The sequence below is a fragment of the Amia ocellicauda genome, chromosome 7, assembly GCF_036373705.1.
Source record: "Amia ocellicauda isolate fAmiCal2 chromosome 7, fAmiCal2.hap1, whole genome shotgun sequence".
Taxonomy (NCBI): Eukaryota; Metazoa; Chordata; class Actinopteri; order Amiiformes; family Amiidae; genus Amia; species Amia ocellicauda.
In genome coordinates this window covers 12,294,135-12,310,645 of record NC_089856.1, presented here as the reverse complement: position 1 = coordinate 12,310,645, position 16,511 = coordinate 12,294,135, and the positions used below count along the sequence as shown (strand labels likewise).

Here is a 16,511-nt window from a genome sequence, read left to right as displayed (position 1 = left end):
AATGAGGAAGAAGCGGGAGAGGGAGCTTTCGGTCTGGATTCTCGCCTGGTTTTTCATATGTGTGTTGAAGTGGGGGCAATTTCCAGACAGCTGGGACCTGTTTCATGAACAGTAGGGAGACAAGCTGCCTGCGAAGAGGGATCAACTCCTCAGAGGAAAGATTTAAATAGCCAGGGGGCCGCTTTCCGAGAACGGTTAACAGAGTTACTCAAGACCGGTGTTTGGTGCGCGAATGACGGATAGCCAGATAGTTTTATTATACTGCGTGTCTAGGCTGAGTCCCTTGTGAGAGTCCAGGGATAAATACACATATATTCTGCTATATGTATTTTTTCTGTATCACGGAATATGTTGAACAAAATTTGCGAATGGGTGGGCGGCGGTATCGCCACTCTCCGGACCGGGGCTGGGGACGCGATGGAGGCGGGCGAAGGAGCTCTTCCAGACGGTCCCCGAGCCAGCAAGAGACCGCTTCACTGGTAAGACTGGTTTCGTCAATAAATTAAAAGTTATAGTAGCGAACAGCGAAACTTTGGCGAACAGCGTGAGTGCTGCTGTGTGTATTAAATATGAATGACCTCGGGTGAGTGGGGGAAACGGCAGGAAAGTTATATAGTTAGTCATCATGACCCGCCGCTTTCTAGCACAATTGAGATGTTTATGGAAACACACGTTTTGTGCAAATTAGACCCTGTACTGTACCGGAGAGCGCGATCTGGTTTAAAATGTAATTAAATACACCTTTTGAGTTGTTTATTTGAGTTTGTTTATTCTAAAGATGCTGACCTAACTTAATTTTAAGCGTGACACATTCTGTCCACATTTGCGTCTGCCCCCTAACATATGTGCTGTTGGATTTCTGGCAATTCAATCTCCAGTTGTTTTTTAAATGTCTGATTAAAATAACAGCAAGTTAAATTGAAGGAATATGGTATTTTTCAACCCTTCCGTCTCCCATTGAGGACGACTTTCCCACGCTGCGAGCTCTACCTGAACCAAATGACTAATGCAGCCATACTAAAGCAGCACTTACTTTTTGGTTCCATTTCCTTCCTCTCACGTTTTTCAGCATTTTCACTGAGCGGATACTGCTTCCAAATCTTGTACAGGCAGGTAAATTGCTCACCGCAAATCGATAAGACTTTTACACTTATCAAAAGGAGCATAACTGCTCAATTCAGACGCATGCATACAAATAATTACTACCAAATGTATTATTTTAGCATAACAGTTGTCTTCAACTACAAAACAGTGGTGAATTCACACTTTTGCCTTTTCAGTGTCCTGGAAGGAGGACACGATGAACCCGAGGACAGAACCGTGAAGAAATTTAAAATGGGTGAGCTGCCAGCTTAATAATACAAAACCTCCTACCTTAGAAGATGGTAACACTTGGCAGGCAAATTGAAAGAGGAGTGGAATTAATCTGTATGCTCTTCTAGTCCCCCATCTGTTTTTAATTTTTATTTTGGATGAGAGAACAAATGACATTTTGCAGGCCATTCCTGAGTGTCTGACTGTGCGTTTTGACATGAAGGATCTTGCCTGTTCTTTGACTGGTACAAAAGCTTCACTACTTCTAGGAGGGGAAGTTGGGCTTAGCAGGCTCACTAATAAGTGACGTACATACTTCAGGAAAGGGATTTAAGAAAGAAAGAAAGAAACCTGTTTCATATTTCCTCTTTTCAGTTCAATTGCATAATTACAGTACTTTCAGAGACATGGGAAACATCTACATTGTGCAGTGATTGGGCAAAACAAACAAATCAAACGAAAATAAACCACAAACATTATAAAGTGGAGCATACAGGGCAAGTTATGGCATCAACCATAAACGATGAGCAGAATATCAGTGGTATGTGCTTTAATAATTTTAAGGACTCCTGGTTAAACTGCATTATCTTCTGTACTGAGTTAATGGGTTACAAAGCTTCTTGAGTTTCCTTGAGTTCAGAGGGTGTGGCACAGAGCAGATTCATAGACTCATACGTTGCCCATGTCCAGAGGGTAGCTTGAGAAAATGCTGCTGTATTTAAACGCTATTCAGTATCTGTTTTTCTATTTTACCCTTTCAATTTTACAAAAGTGATCGTAAACTTTTTTGATAAAAAAAAAGTATTGTGTAAATAAAAGCTTAATTATTTTTTCAAAAAATCTAATTACAGAACTCTTTCAACCAGGATATGTATTTATGGATTCATTTTATTAATGTTACCCTTCGATCCTAAACCACACTGAAGTTATTCAATCCTGAAGGGTTTTGAAGCGAGTGGCTCTCTGAGGTTTGGCGTCTCTGGTTGTGTGCCCTGCAGGAGACTTGGTGGGCTCTGTGAAGCTGGCAGCGGAGGGCGTGAGAAACCGTGGCAGTAGCGTGGCGTCCTGGATCAGGAACACCGTTATGTTACCCGCCTCGCCCGGATTCCCCCTGCCCTCTCCCTCGTCCACCCCTCTCCCGCCGCCCTCGCCCACCACCTCCGCCTGGATGGATGCAGAAATACCGCTGCCCCCACCCCCCTCCTTCAGCATCTCGCCTGAGCGCTGGAATCAGCTGACAACGGTAGGAGGATGTTTTGTAGTTGGTCTTTCACTGAAGACTTGTATTATTATATTTAAATATTTATTCAATTTCTCATTGTATTAATGTGACTACGGTACTTTGGGGCTCAAGTTCAAATTGGTTGAAGTGTGGCAGGTCTTTGGCCGGTGCCTATGATGGAATGTGTGAAAATCCTACATTCATATTTATGTTCGTTTTAATTCTCCAGCTTCAGGCAAAGATGCCCGGCTCCTTGGATGAGACCTTCATAGCGCCTTCAGGGACTCTGCGGTGGAAAACCTCTTACAAGTCAGGTAAGAGGTTTGACCCTGACGGCTATATATGCATCATTGTATTAGTGCCAATGGAAAATCAGTAGCCTCTATGTATTTTATTTCTATTTGTTATCCAAATAGTAATAATAAAAAAAAATCAAGTAGGAAGAACTTACTATGACATTGTATTTTATTATTTGTTGTTTAGTGTTTGTAAAACTTTACAATGGATAATCTGTGGGCTCTCCAGTTTAAAACTTTTGGTTATTCCAAACAAAATATTAATACAATTAATCTGAATCTTGTGTACATCTTTAATAAATGTCCATTTACACTCTCTTCTTTTCTCTCTCTTCCTCCCTCTTTCATCCCTTTCCCTGCCTGCAGAGTCTGTGAGCAGTGAGACACCAGCTGGGGTTTTGCAAGGGTGCAGGCGGCTGGTCTGCCCTGTGCCCCCCCCGTGTGACACGCACAAGACCAACGGGCACTCGGTCAACATGCCCCCCCCCTGCAGCACCAAACCAACTCCCCCCTCGCCGCGCCTGGGCCGGAGCCTGTACCTGCGGGCGCGCAGAACACCAGGGTAACCAGAGACACGAATTAATAAAAATGGGTTCCTTATACTAAGTATGTATTAAGTGTAGTGCATTCTTTACAGTGTACTTCCTGTTTCTCTGTATGTGTGTGCCTGGGAATTAGACAGTGGCCATCATCAAACTTAAATCTTTTATTGATCCCCTTAGTTGTCTTTTTTTTGTTCCCTTCTGTCTCTCTGTGTAGACTGTCGCCCTCCTGTACAGCAGGGGGCAGTGTCAGCAGACCCCAGCCCTACACCTCCATGTATGAGAAGACCTTCCCGATCCGCGTGGTGTCAAGCCCGTCGCGCTGCAGCTCGCCCCGCTCCCGCCAGCCACTGCGGCGCTGCACTGCACAGGAGGTGAGGAGCTGGGGCGGCCAGGGGAGCTCAGTCGGTTCATTTTTATTTGGTATAGTGCTCTTCACGAACAAATTGCCATGCGGCGCTTTACAAATTCAAAGAAAAAGGGATTCACACGCAGAGTGGATGTGAGCATCCGTTCTGTATACTGCGCTCAGTGGCTTTTCATCCTCGGTGTGTCTGAACCTCTCTCTGCCCTCCTGCAGTCGGTGCGTGAGGAGGAGAAGGAGGTCTACCGTCAGCTGCTGTCCATGGTGTGTGGGGGCTTTTCCCCATCGTCCCGGGACTCGGGCTCCTGCACCAGCCTGCGGTCACACAGAGACATGTGAGTACCGTCCTCGACACCGAGAGCCTCTCATCCACTCCTCGCAACTGTGGAAACATCTCCATCAACCACCAAACTGCACTCAACACCAGCTCTCTCTACCTTTCTCTCCCGTCGCTCAGCACCAGTTTTCTGAGCTCCAGTCACCGGCTGCTCCAGCGGGCGCGCTCTGTGGAAGTGGAGACGTCCGATGGCCCCAGCAGCCCTAGCAGCCCCCCCAGCCCCAGGCCAACCTCCAGCGGGGGCTCCAGCGCTCTGCCCAGCCCGGGGGCTGGCTCCAGCGGAGCCGAGAACCAGGTCTGGCCCTTCAACAATCACTGGGGCCAGGGGAGGGCCCTGACGCTGTCCCAGCCGTCCCCCACTCCCCCAGCTGCCCTGCTGGACAGCTCCTCGCAGGACACGCAGTCCTCAGGTCTGTTCACTCTACACCCGCTCTGTGTTAAATTTACTGGAAATGAAATGGCGAGTCCTGAAGTTCACATGGATTGTGCATCATTCTGTTGTGCTCACTTTGTCAATTTCTGTTTGTTTGTTTGTTTGTTTATCTAATTTATTTTTAGCTCACGACTCGGACTCTGTGATTTTCATCAAGGAGCAGCAAGCCAAGCCCACAGATAGCTCAAGGTAGGCCTGGGATCCCGAGGGCCTCTGCATTCAGACTCTGTAGCGCAGTGTTCCACTGCAATATAACCTATAATGTATTTTTTCTGTTCTGCAGTGTGCCATACTTCAAGGCAGAGTTATGGATCAAAGAACTGTAAGTGTGTGTTTTCTCCTCTCATCCTCTGTCTGTCTACATGTCTGCTTTGTTTTATGTGTAGTTCTGTGTACCTACCTTCACCCTCGGTGACGCTCTTATCAAGAAAACAACTGACCAAAAAAAATACTTTTCCAGTCTCAATCAGAGGAATGCAATTCAGGCTTTTTTTCTCTCTCCTTCTCCCCACTCATCCCCCTCTTCTCGCTTTCTCTTTGACAGGACCAGTATGTATGACTCTCGTGCTCGGGAGCGGCGGAGACTGATTGAGGAGCAGGAGGCCCTCACCGCACAGCTGCAGAAACAGGTACGGAGGCCCCACGCTGGCAAATCGCTGGTGGACACGTACTATCTGGCCTGTCTGTCCAAATGTGTGGTGGAGTTGTGCCTCTTTGCCAGATTTTTCATTTTATTAATTTTCTTCCTTGTAAGTCTCACTCTATTCTGTCTATTTCTTTACTATATTTTTATCTTTTTACCTGATCGCCATCTCTTTCTCTGTCTCCTCTGGATCTGTCAGCTTTGTTGGCCTTCACCTCCTCTTCTCAGTGCTCTCTCTCTCTCTCAATTCAATTTTTCAATTTAAGGTGCTTTATTGGCTTGACAAACAAATTTGTATTGCCAAACCAATTGAACATACATACATGTATGGAAAATAAATAATAAATAATTATGAATCACAATACCTTATAAAATGTAAGGTACAGAAAAATAAAATATAAATTATATTTTATACATAGAAAAAAATAGATTTACTATGTAGAGATTCATTTTTGTTTTGTTTTTTAAACAGAGAAATACAAGAACATACATTACAAATGAGTATTGACACTTCCTCTACAGACAGTGCTCTTGTGTCATTGTGCCATTGGGCAGCCAGGGGGGCTGTGTGTCCCTCCCCCAGGAGAACTGACAGTTTTTCTTTATCAGTTTTTTCAAAGGTTGGGTGGGCATTTATTATTTTATTAAAGAATGGGTCCCTTATTTGGGCATGTTTACTGCAGTGGAGGAGGAAGCGCATCTCTGTGTCCACCTCTCCTGTCTCGCACTGACACAGCGCTGCTCCTCCCTGGGCTGCCAGCTCTGCCTGTGTCGGCCCGTCCCTGTGGCCAGGCTGTGGGCACTGAGCCTGTACTTGGTCAGGATGCGTCTCTGCTTCGTATCTCTGACACTCTGCCAGGGTGTATTCTCTGTTCAGGGCCTGATAGCAATCCAGTTTACTTTGGGGTTTAAATTAATTGTTCCGGTATTCCAGAGAGGAGGTTTTGGTTATCTTTATAATCTGGTCGACTCGGTTTGGGGGCAGGTACGCGGTGCTGACCTGAGGCTGGAGCGGGGGTCGGTGCCGTGAGCTTCAGGGCCAAGGGACTCTTTTCAGGGCTGAGTTCTTGGGTTTAGAGGGCCTTGTACAGGAGTGAGTCTGACTCACTTTTCTTTAGGTGCATCCAAAATTTGAGTGCTCGTTTCTTGATGTTGATGAGAGTTGGGTAACTGCCCAATTCTTCCCTGCAGGCATGGTTTGGTGTGTTCCTGTGCACCTGCAGTATGTTTTTATAGAATTCAGCATGCAGCTGAATTTCGATTGGGTGATTGTCCCACCTAGTATAGTCCTGTTGACTGAGTGGACCCCATACCTCACTACTGTACTGCGCAATGGGCTGGATCACACTGTCAATTAGTTTGAGTCGGATTTCTACTGGAATATTAATGTTATAGAATCTTCTTCTGATTGCATAGAATGCTCTTCTTGCTTTTTCTTTGAGTGCCTTCACTGCCAGGTTAAAGCCCCTTGCACTGATAGTCAGTCCCAGGTGAGTGTAGCGAGTGTGAGGTGTGTTCTAGGGCAGTGTTGCCTAGAGTGAAGTGGTGTTTGTTTCCTTGAGGTCTGGCCTTTTTTTGAAAGATCATTATTTTTGTCTTCATGTTTACTGCCAGGGCCCAGGACTGACAGTACTGCTCTAGCATGGCCAGGTTCTGCTGAAGCCCCTGCTCTGTGGGCGACAGCAGGACTAGGTCATCTGCATAGAGCAGGAACTTGACTTCTGTGTCGTATAGGGTGAGGCCAGGAGCATAAGACTGCTCCAACACTGTGGCCAACTTACAGCTCTCTCTCTGTCTTTCTGTCTCTGGTGTTTTAACATCCCTCCCTCCCTCCAGCGCCTGACCGCAGAGGACCGGCCGAGCGGTGATGTGGTGGATCTGCAGCTGCGAGTTCCCCTGGAGAAGGAAGTTCCCTTGGCGCCTGTCGTCGAGGAGATCAAGCAAGTCCGGGAGGAGCCTGAGTTCCCCGAGCTCACTCAGGTACAGCAACGATGCCAGACGGGCAGACACACAGTCACTTCTACAGCTTGGCACTCGCACTGGCTATAAATTCACTTGAAATGAGCCTTCGCTTGTTATCTCTCTGCCTCTCTTCAGTCGATGGAGGAGGAGGTGAACCGGGCGCTCCGGGGGGGCAGTCACGATGAGGTACTGAGCGAGGGTTTCCGACTGACCATCACGCGCAAAGACCTGCAGACCCTGAGCCACCTCAATTGGCTCAACGATGAGGTACGGCACTGCTGGCGCTAAAAGCCTGAAATGGATCCAACAGGTCTTTATTTATTTCTGTTGGCCTGTGGTTCCCAGCCCTGGTCCTGTAGAACCACTGTGTCTGCTGGGTTTGTTTCCAGCCCCTCCAGGTCACCTACTTGACCCGAATGAAGATGACCAATGACAAGGAAGAAATTAAGACCACGGTTGATCTGAAAACCAGCAGGACAAACCATGATCCCTCACGAGTGTGGCTGAGGACCATTCCTCTAAGCTCCCCTGCATCTATACATGTGATGTGTGAGTGTGAATATCTGTGTTCGATTCTGTTGACTGATTTCAACCCCCTCTCCTCCCAGGTAATTAATTTCTACATGAATCTGCTGGTGGAGAGGAGCCGGCGACCGGGCCTGCCATCCGTCCACACCTTCAACACGTTCTTCTACCCCAAGCTGCGCAGTGCCGGCTTCAACGCCGTCCGCCGCTGGACCAAGAAGGTGGACGTTTTCTCCACCAACATCCTGCTGGTGCCGGTCCACTTGGGTGTCCACTGGTGCCTGGCTGTGAGTGCCACTCCTCTCTTGACCAGCTCACTGAGGTGTCCCCCACCATCTTTCCCAGTCTGTTGTGTCCCCTTGTCCTCCAAAGCCCATTGAGGATGCCCTGTCCATCACAGTCCATGCTTGTAAAAAGCTTCCGTTTTGGATCGATTTGTTTGTTTTAGTTTTTCATTGGATTTTTGTTTTGTTTTGCTTTCCAAGGTGGTGGACTTCCGGAAGAAAAGCATCACATATTTCGACTCGATGGGTGGCAGCAACGATGAAGCCTGCAAGATCCTGTTGTGAGTGAAGAGACCTATAGTCAGTTTTACACCAAATTCCAATCTTCCTTTGCATACAAAATATATATCTATATCTTTAAAGGGAGGGTAGCTGTGTGTAGTTGTTGTTTAAATAAGCCATGTATTTATTTTTTAAGTGAAGTATTTCAGTCCTCAAAGAAGCTGACCTCTTTTGACCCTGGTCTCCACAGACATTACCTGCAGCAGGAGAGTCAGGACAAGAGAGGCAAAAACTTGGACACCTCAGACTGGGTCCTGCAGAGTAAGAGACGCAATGTGAGTACCGAACTGCCCCTCACCCGGGGACAGGTGCTTTCTGACAGCACCTTAACCAGTCCCCTGTACCCACCCTTCCCATACACTCTTGCAGTATGAGGAAGGCTGGGAGTTCTCTACCACCTGGAGGGTAGGGCAAAGGACCTGTGTAAAGGGTACAACAGCAGTGCCCGCCAGCATAGTGTGGGTGAAAGTGGGTGGGTGGGTGTGTGTGTGTATTTATTGTGTGTATTTTACCCCCACAGGAAATCCCTCAGCAGATGAATGGGAGCGACTGTGGAATGTTCACATGTAAATACGCCGATTACATCACCAAAGACAAACCAATCACATTCACACAGGTGAGCCCCGTGCACCCAGGGATTTGGGAAAACAGGAAGACTTCTGGGTGAAATACAGTCATGGGAACTGATCATAGAGAAGGAGTGAGTGCGCAGTTAGATCAGTTTTGTTTAACATAGCCCTGATTGCATGTGTGCACATGTACGGCTTGTGTTTTTACCTCTTTATTTTATCCAAAATCAGGACAGCCTTCTGACTCCGGTATTTTTTTTTTTCCCGAATCCCTGCAGAAACATATGCCATATTTCCGGCGACGAATGGTCTGGGAGATTCTGAACCGCAAGCTCTTGTGAGTTTTTCCACAACAAATTTGGAACAGGATTACCTGGGAAGGAATGGGGATTATCTGGACTTTCTCCCTGGACTACCCTCCCACATTCCCACTTCCCCCCCCCCCCCGATTCCCAAATTTGACACAAGTCTCTAGCCCTTTTCCTCAGAGAGGGAGACGACTGGAGACTCTGATGACACACAAAAGCACTTCCCTGATTCTTGATCCTCATTCATCTCCCTGCCCCTCTCGGGCCTGTTCTCCAGAGAGCAGTGGCTGTACAAGACACTGCCAAGTAATTCCCAGCATCGATTTCTGCACTTCAGTTCGGTTCAGACAGGGCATTCCTTTTAATGCAGCCATGGGGGTTCTTGGTTCTAAAGAAAGGCACTATATGGGTAGCCTGCAAGGTCCCGTCACCTGAAGACTCGTTGGATTTGGAAAGGAATGAGCAACAAGACAGCGAGGGTTAGCAGAGACGAGCTGCTTCTCTCATGTGACAGAAGATGCCATGCCTCCCAAAATGGGCACACCGTCTCGCTATGCCATCAGGACGGTGGCGCATGCTCCGTTCCCATCCTCTGGACTGGTAAATGCAGCTCACCTAATGGGTGTGTTTGAAGTAAACATGGAGATGGGCCAATTAATCTGCATTATCCCTTGTTGGTCAGAGCGTTGTAGGTATAAGGGGAACATTAGGACGGCAGAACTTTGTGGCCACCCTGTACGTATGATTAACAATAATGGCAGCCACTGTAATAGTCAGTGTATTGTGCTCATTTAGAACTGACAGAGTCATGTCCAGTACTTTTCAGTAGTTTTATATTGAATTCCATGGTGTTCTCATTTCAGGCTTGATGCGCTCTCTGTTACAGTGGCTCCATCGAGTATTTGTTAACCTGACAAAGTTGTTGAAGGAACTACTGCAACTTTGTGTGTGTGTGTGTGGATCACTAACTCCAGAGATAGGGCAGACAGTGAAACTCTAAATAAAATAAATATGTAGAGACACACCACTGAAAGAATATGCAACAGAGAGAACTCAGGAAGGCAGATATGAGACGTGTACTGGTTACAGAAATCTGGGCGACGGCAAGAATGAAAGACGATTCAAGAAAAAGCTGCTTCCAAATGGACAGGTTTATTCTTCTCATGTTTTTAAGTTTTTTTTGTTTGTTTGAGTGACTGCAGACTGGACACTACCAGTACTGCACAAACTATTGCTTAGGATCCTAGTGCTGGAGTGAAGGAAAAACTATCAAATAAATTAAATTGAGGGGAGGAGTTATAAAAAATAAAATAAAAAATTCAGAGCTCAGGCAAGAGGAAAGCAAGCCAGCAGCACCTTCTCCTGTCTCTCTCAGGCAGGCAACGCCACTCCTTGGTGTGCAGAAAAAGTGTCTAGCTCTTGTCAAGCTGGCCTTTGTTACTCAGTCCTGGTGGAGCCCCCACCCTGCAGCTGTTGTAAGTCATGTGACATTGCCGATCCGGCTAAACATTTGGACGTGGCGATGATTTCAAAACTGGATCAATGAAATCCAAGTCAGTGACTGATTGTGAGTTGGGTGTGAAGTGATAAGCTATGGAATCCAAGATAACACTGCTGCTTCCTTCGCTCAGCGCATGCGGTCCTGTCTCAGAACTGAGCTTTTAAAATTTAAAATTTTAAAGCGCTTGAAATTGTCAGTGAGTAGAGTGAAAAATAAGAATCTTCCTTCCAAACTCTCAACACCTAACTGAACCATGTGTTTACCGAATCGGACCAGTTTAGTACTGTTTCCCTGGTGTTTAAACTGGTTGTAGAGTGATCTATCTATCAGCGGGGGTGGACTGTGGCCCTCTGGGATCAGAGCTGTACACCACTACTCTAAAGGTCGTTGTCATTTGTGTCTTAACCCCTTGAGGAAATGTAAAACAACAATAGGCCTTTAGAGTTTTGTTCTGCTTTTACTTTCTTCTGTCTGAAATCAACACATTAGTTGGTTCAGCTATTGCTGTCTGATTGTGATACTGGGGTTAAAACATATATATATATATATAATATATATAAAGTTAAGGACAAAAAATGGTTATTGGGGCTTTTTGACAATTTACAAATTTTGTATATATACATATATACGTATGTTGTTTTTCTTGTTATGGAGTTTTATTTAATATGACTTTTTGTACCTTTTATTATTGGTTTTGTATCTAGGGAACCCCTCCTTTGTAGAATTAAAAACCCTGAAAAGCAATGGGGTTGGTCTCGCCTTTATTTTGTGCCAAATGCTGGTATTTTAATAATCAATAATAATAGCTCCTGCTGCTTCATATAGCCTACACTTATTTATAATTAGTCACATAAACCCTTAAAATATTTGCTTTTTAATGTGTAGTACAACCACAAATTCACCATAAATAAATTATCCTTTACATCTAATTGGAATATTTGTATCAAAGTTTAGTTATTTATTTCTTAGCAGATGCCCATGTCTTTAGTTGATTCCTTGTAAAATATAAAGGAGGTTTTTGTTTAAATCCTTACATAAATTTGTTTTACATTAAAAAATGTTGAGTGAGGGGAGCCCAAAACGTCACTGGTCACATGCACAGGACTAGTTCAATTGCAAACGGACGATTCCATTTCGTCATCATCTCAGGGGTGTAGGGAGGATGCGACGGTTACTAAAATCAGTGTTGTTTACAAATACAAATAGTTTCATTGTATATTTGTGTGTGGCTAAAAGCAACAATTTTAAATATTTGTGCAAAATACATTACCTTTTCATTGTACAATTATCAGATGGTGTGTGCAAATTAGTCTTGTGCGCTTTGTCAGCTTATGTGCTATATTGAGCTTTTATACGCTTATATATATAAGGTGTGTGTGTGTACGTTTTTATCCTGCCTCAAATTCTCATAAATGGCTTTGGTTTGACGAACATAGAGAAAAACAGCTGTACCTGAGATTTGGGAGGGACCACACGAAGAAAATGCAAAAGGTAAACAAACATTGTACATGTTTTTATTTTTATGTCGCTATAGTGTTTGAGTATTATTACTCAATACCTTTTAACTATATATTTTTATGTATGCGATGCGGTTTAACAGTATTATAAGCTATTTGCAGACATGAATGTGTAAATAGTGAGGGTATTGGAATAAACCGTTCCTACTAATGGAAGTGAACTACAGTTATTTTAATTTTATCATTGGGGGGTTGTTTTAATCTTGAAACAAAAGGGGATGGTAAAATTATGACCTTACACTTTTAAGACAAAAGTAAACTCCACGTATTATAGTATGTGTTATAAGGCACACACCAGGCCATTATACCACTGTGTGTGTTGTACTAAAGGGGTTGGGTTTATGGGCAATAGAAAGACAAGAACCCAAAACTACATACAGTTGGGGATAAAGGTTTTTATGCCCCTGTTTGGCTGTGTAGTAAAGATGTCTTGTTTTGCTAGCTGATTGAGGGGTACATTTGACATAAAAAGCTGTGTAGAGCATTGTAGAAATTTTAAAATAGCAACCAGTAACCAGCAATTTCACCAGTGGATTAGATGGGATAGGTCATCTATTAGGAACCACCCATGGACACAGACGAAAAACAAGACTTTTATTTAAAAAAAAAAAAAAAATCAAAGTTGACATTTCAAATTCAGAGTCAAACCAAAGAACAAGAAAACAAAAAAGCTGTGTTTTTTCATGAATAAAAAATAAAATAAAGAAGATCAGCAAGTTTATGGCACAAGGAAGAAGGGAAAAAAAATACAAAACCGAAGACATTATCTAACATTTTTGTACAAAATGAGTTCTTGTATAAATAAAAACGGTTTTAAAAGCAGCTGTATTGTGAGAGATGAGCCAGTTGTGTTTTATTGGATATGGACTGTAGAAACCTGAAGGAGAATTGTTAGTTTGGCAAACAAACATGGATTCAATTGATTTATCATCATCAATAATGATAAGAAGAAGACTCGCATTCTTTGATTTGTAGCAGTACTTCATTTTTTGCAACGAGACTGGAAATTTGCAGTTCATGCCAAAATGTCCAATTTGGTCTCCAGTGTGGCTTTGAAAGATTGTTTTTCCAAATATTTTAATCAATGCGATTTGCCCTTCATTTATTTATAGTTGCTGTAGGTAAATAACTTCTAGTTCCCAGTACTACATAAATAATTCCTATTATCCTCAAAAAGGGACCTGACATTTCTCATATGATACACTTTTGAAGGGTTATGCAAGTTGGACAGGGAAGCACTGTAGCTCTATGTACATATTGTTTAATAAAACCAATTCTTAAACCTGAAATCTAAACTGAGATAATCTGTCAAAATGTGTATTATAAATTACATCTCCCTGTACCTGAATTATTTCAAGACAGTGCAAATCTTAACATCAGAAATCTTCCCTGGTGGGATACTGTTTTTTTAAACTACGTTTGCTGAAAGAAAGGCACTATATAAAATGAGCAAGTTATTCATCCCCAATTAAAATCTCATAGAAATGGTTACATAGAGGCTAGTTATTGTTTGTAAGCAGACTCAAAAGTCTCAGTCAATTCCTAACCACAGTACTCCCATACAGGTGACCATTTCTCAAGCTTTTAAAAAGGGTGTGGCCATCTCAGGTGGCCAAACACTGCCACAAGGCATCATGAACTACTGCATGTCATTACTATTGAGATTGCTTTGTCTATCCATTCACTAATCGAAAATAAAAGAATGCACCCAAGACAAATATCCCCAAAACAGCAGTTAAAATGGATGTTTTGATGGATACATTTGGGGGCAGGGGGGAGTGGGGAAGACATGGTTATGCCAAAAACAAGGTTCTCCTTTTTATAGTTTTTGGGTTTTTCTTGAAGCTCAACTTCAACCTCTCACAATACATTTGGCAAACTATTCAACCCCCAGGTTTCCTCAATGAGCCTTTTCTTTTTTCATACAACCAGCACGGCCTGCACCTCACCAACTGCTTTCACATTCCTAGCAGCAGCAAAACATTTTGAAACTATGAAATAAACCCCGGGCGCTACATGAGCTGGGTCGCAGAATAGAAACTATGTTCAGCAGCCGATGGCACACCGGCTCTGGCGGCAGAAGTGTAGCCGCTTGGTAGGAATCGCACCAGCATGTGAACACAACCTCTCGTGTTCACTGTGAGCCCTTGAGGGCCTTGGTGAAAATAAATATCCGAGATGTTTTTGCCCCATATCAAAAGTACATAATTCAGCATCAGCTAAATCACTGCTTGTTACATGATTGTGCCCTGCTGCCACCTCACTGGCTATGAGACTTCCTCTGCCCTCTGATTGGCCCCTACTGCACACACTTCCAGCAAATCAGTGAACTCTCTCAGTTATGAGGCTTTGAAGGTGAGCTAGTTTGGGGGCTGGGTGGAGCTCACTGTAATGTGCCCCAATACCCTGACCCCCAGACCCAGACCCCGACCCCAACCTCCTTCTGTGTTGGGCATGGTTGAGGAAGTCATTTCAGTCTACTTACTGGGATTAAGATATGTACTTAAACTAAAAAAATATATCTTTCCCACTCCTGTATGCGTCAGTGGAGGCAAAACATCAAATGTTGGTAACATGTAGACTTCACCAGGTAGGTGCCGATATGTGGCCTGTGACTTAACCGAAATCTGCATTAATAGGGAAAACCCATCTGTGGACAAACACTGCATAGTAACAAGGTTAATTTCATAGTTTCAAAACCATATAATGTTTCATACTTAATGTAGTGGCTGATTAAAAGTACTATTATCATTTATTGTTATATTGAGAAGAAAAAAACCTCAACACACTCTTTCCTTCATGAGGTGCACCTTTCTGAGGAACTGTAACTGTCATGTGTATATCTGTACATAAATGCATCACAAACAACAAAAGTAATAACAGCTAGGGCAAAGGTGCCTAGAATGGAAGGATGGTCCAGACATCATTTAAAAAAAGTCCCAACATTTATAGAGAAACCCTGCAAGCACAATTCAGAAATATCACTTTACTATCACCTTTATTATGCAGCCAGCTTGCTTTCTGCCTTCTCTGTTGGATCCCCATTGGTTAATTGTGTAGAGAACATGCTCTCTCATGTGCACTTCAGTGAGTGAAGACCCTGCTTTTGGAAAGCGTTTTAAAAGGTCTTATGGCCACCCTATAGAGGGATTTCATATCAGAAATCCCAATACACTGCATTCAAGCCTGGTGCATCAAGCATCTCTGACATGTTCACCCATCCCCAGGGCTTTTTAATTGTAATAAACGGAGAACATGCCATGGGAATATTATACTTTCTGAAAAGTGTCACTCCGTTCCTACAGATGTTTTTAAAACAAATGTGAAAGCACTCACGTTTGCTTCTTATAAGGAAGTCAGGTGCGTGTCAGTGACCGAATACAATCTGGGGTCTTGGACTGATAGATCAGGCACTGCTTCATCCTAACACTGTGTATGTGTGTTTAGAGAGTGGGGGGTACATGAGACCAAAATGAACATTGATAATCCATCTGCTCTAAGAGAGTCCTATAGGAGCTGCGGCTGATATATGGCCTTAACTAAGATCATATCATTCATTTTGAGAGGATATTTCAAAGAGCTTAGTTCCTGGAGAGATGTGCGTATATGAACACTTAGAGGATTCCTTCAGACTCCCAGTCCTAGATCAGTTTCCCAAGAAAATAAAACAACCACTTGGGAAAAAAGGTATGGAAAAAAGCTGCCTGGTGCACACAAAAAAAGGTTTTAGTGAAAGTGAGACTAGCACTTGTTTTTGATTTTTGCTACAAATGTTTGTGACAGATAAAGCTTCCTGACTGGTGGATGGCTTCTGAGTCTTTGGTAACACAAATAAAACCTTTCTGAGAGAGAGCGAGAGAGAGAAATGAGAAAATGCTCATTGGGATAAGAGGACTGTATCTCCTTCCATGGTGTAGCGTTTGTTGTAGTTGGTGCTTTTAAACTTTGCGTGGGAAAGAAGTCGAAAGCCTTGCCACCAGCTAGTTTTATTTTTTACAGTCGTGACAACCTAACTGTTGTGTTTTTATGAAAGGCATTATATAGTAAACCTTTTTTTAAGGGGGGGGAAAAACAACATACGTGACATTCTGCCTTAGATTTTGGTGCTTTTTGTTTACAGAACAAACATTTAACGTAGGATGTAATCTGGCCAACGTGGGGAGTGAGTTTGCACTGATGTACCCGAGGCATGCATGCCGATAAAGCATTGCCAAACTGAGCATTAACATGTCACTTCTGTGAAGGTAGAAACCTGCTGAAACATTAGTGATCGTATTTTAAACTCCCCCAAGGAGTCGCCATAGGACCTTTAACAAAATATTTGCACATTTCAAATTGAGTTTTAATCAGGAACATGGATATTTTAAAAATGTACAATTTGCTTAATGAACGTGCATTCTTGGAAGCATGTT

At 43.6% G+C, this 16,511-nt stretch overlaps 1 protein-coding gene across 1 annotated transcript; it reads left to right on the top strand.

The window, feature by feature from the left end:
* The first annotated feature begins 11 nt into the window (after positions 1 to 11).
* On the top strand, positions 12 to 12,152 carry senp1 (SUMO specific peptidase 1). Its single transcript, XM_066708434.1, has 18 exons — positions 12 to 479; positions 1,281 to 1,339; positions 2,313 to 2,557; positions 2,766 to 2,850; positions 3,199 to 3,394; positions 3,592 to 3,748; positions 3,955 to 4,073; positions 4,196 to 4,485; positions 4,634 to 4,697; positions 4,792 to 4,830; positions 5,053 to 5,137; positions 6,988 to 7,131; positions 7,249 to 7,380; positions 7,722 to 7,925; positions 8,124 to 8,203; positions 8,395 to 8,479; positions 8,725 to 8,820; positions 9,052 to 12,152. The coding sequence occupies exons 1-18, from the start codon at positions 349 to 351 to the stop codon at positions 9,112 to 9,114; spliced, it is 2,274 nt and encodes a 757-aa protein (XP_066564531.1). The 5' UTR covers positions 12 to 348; the 3' UTR covers positions 9,115 to 12,152.
* Positions 12,153 to 16,511: the final 4,359 nt, after the last annotated feature.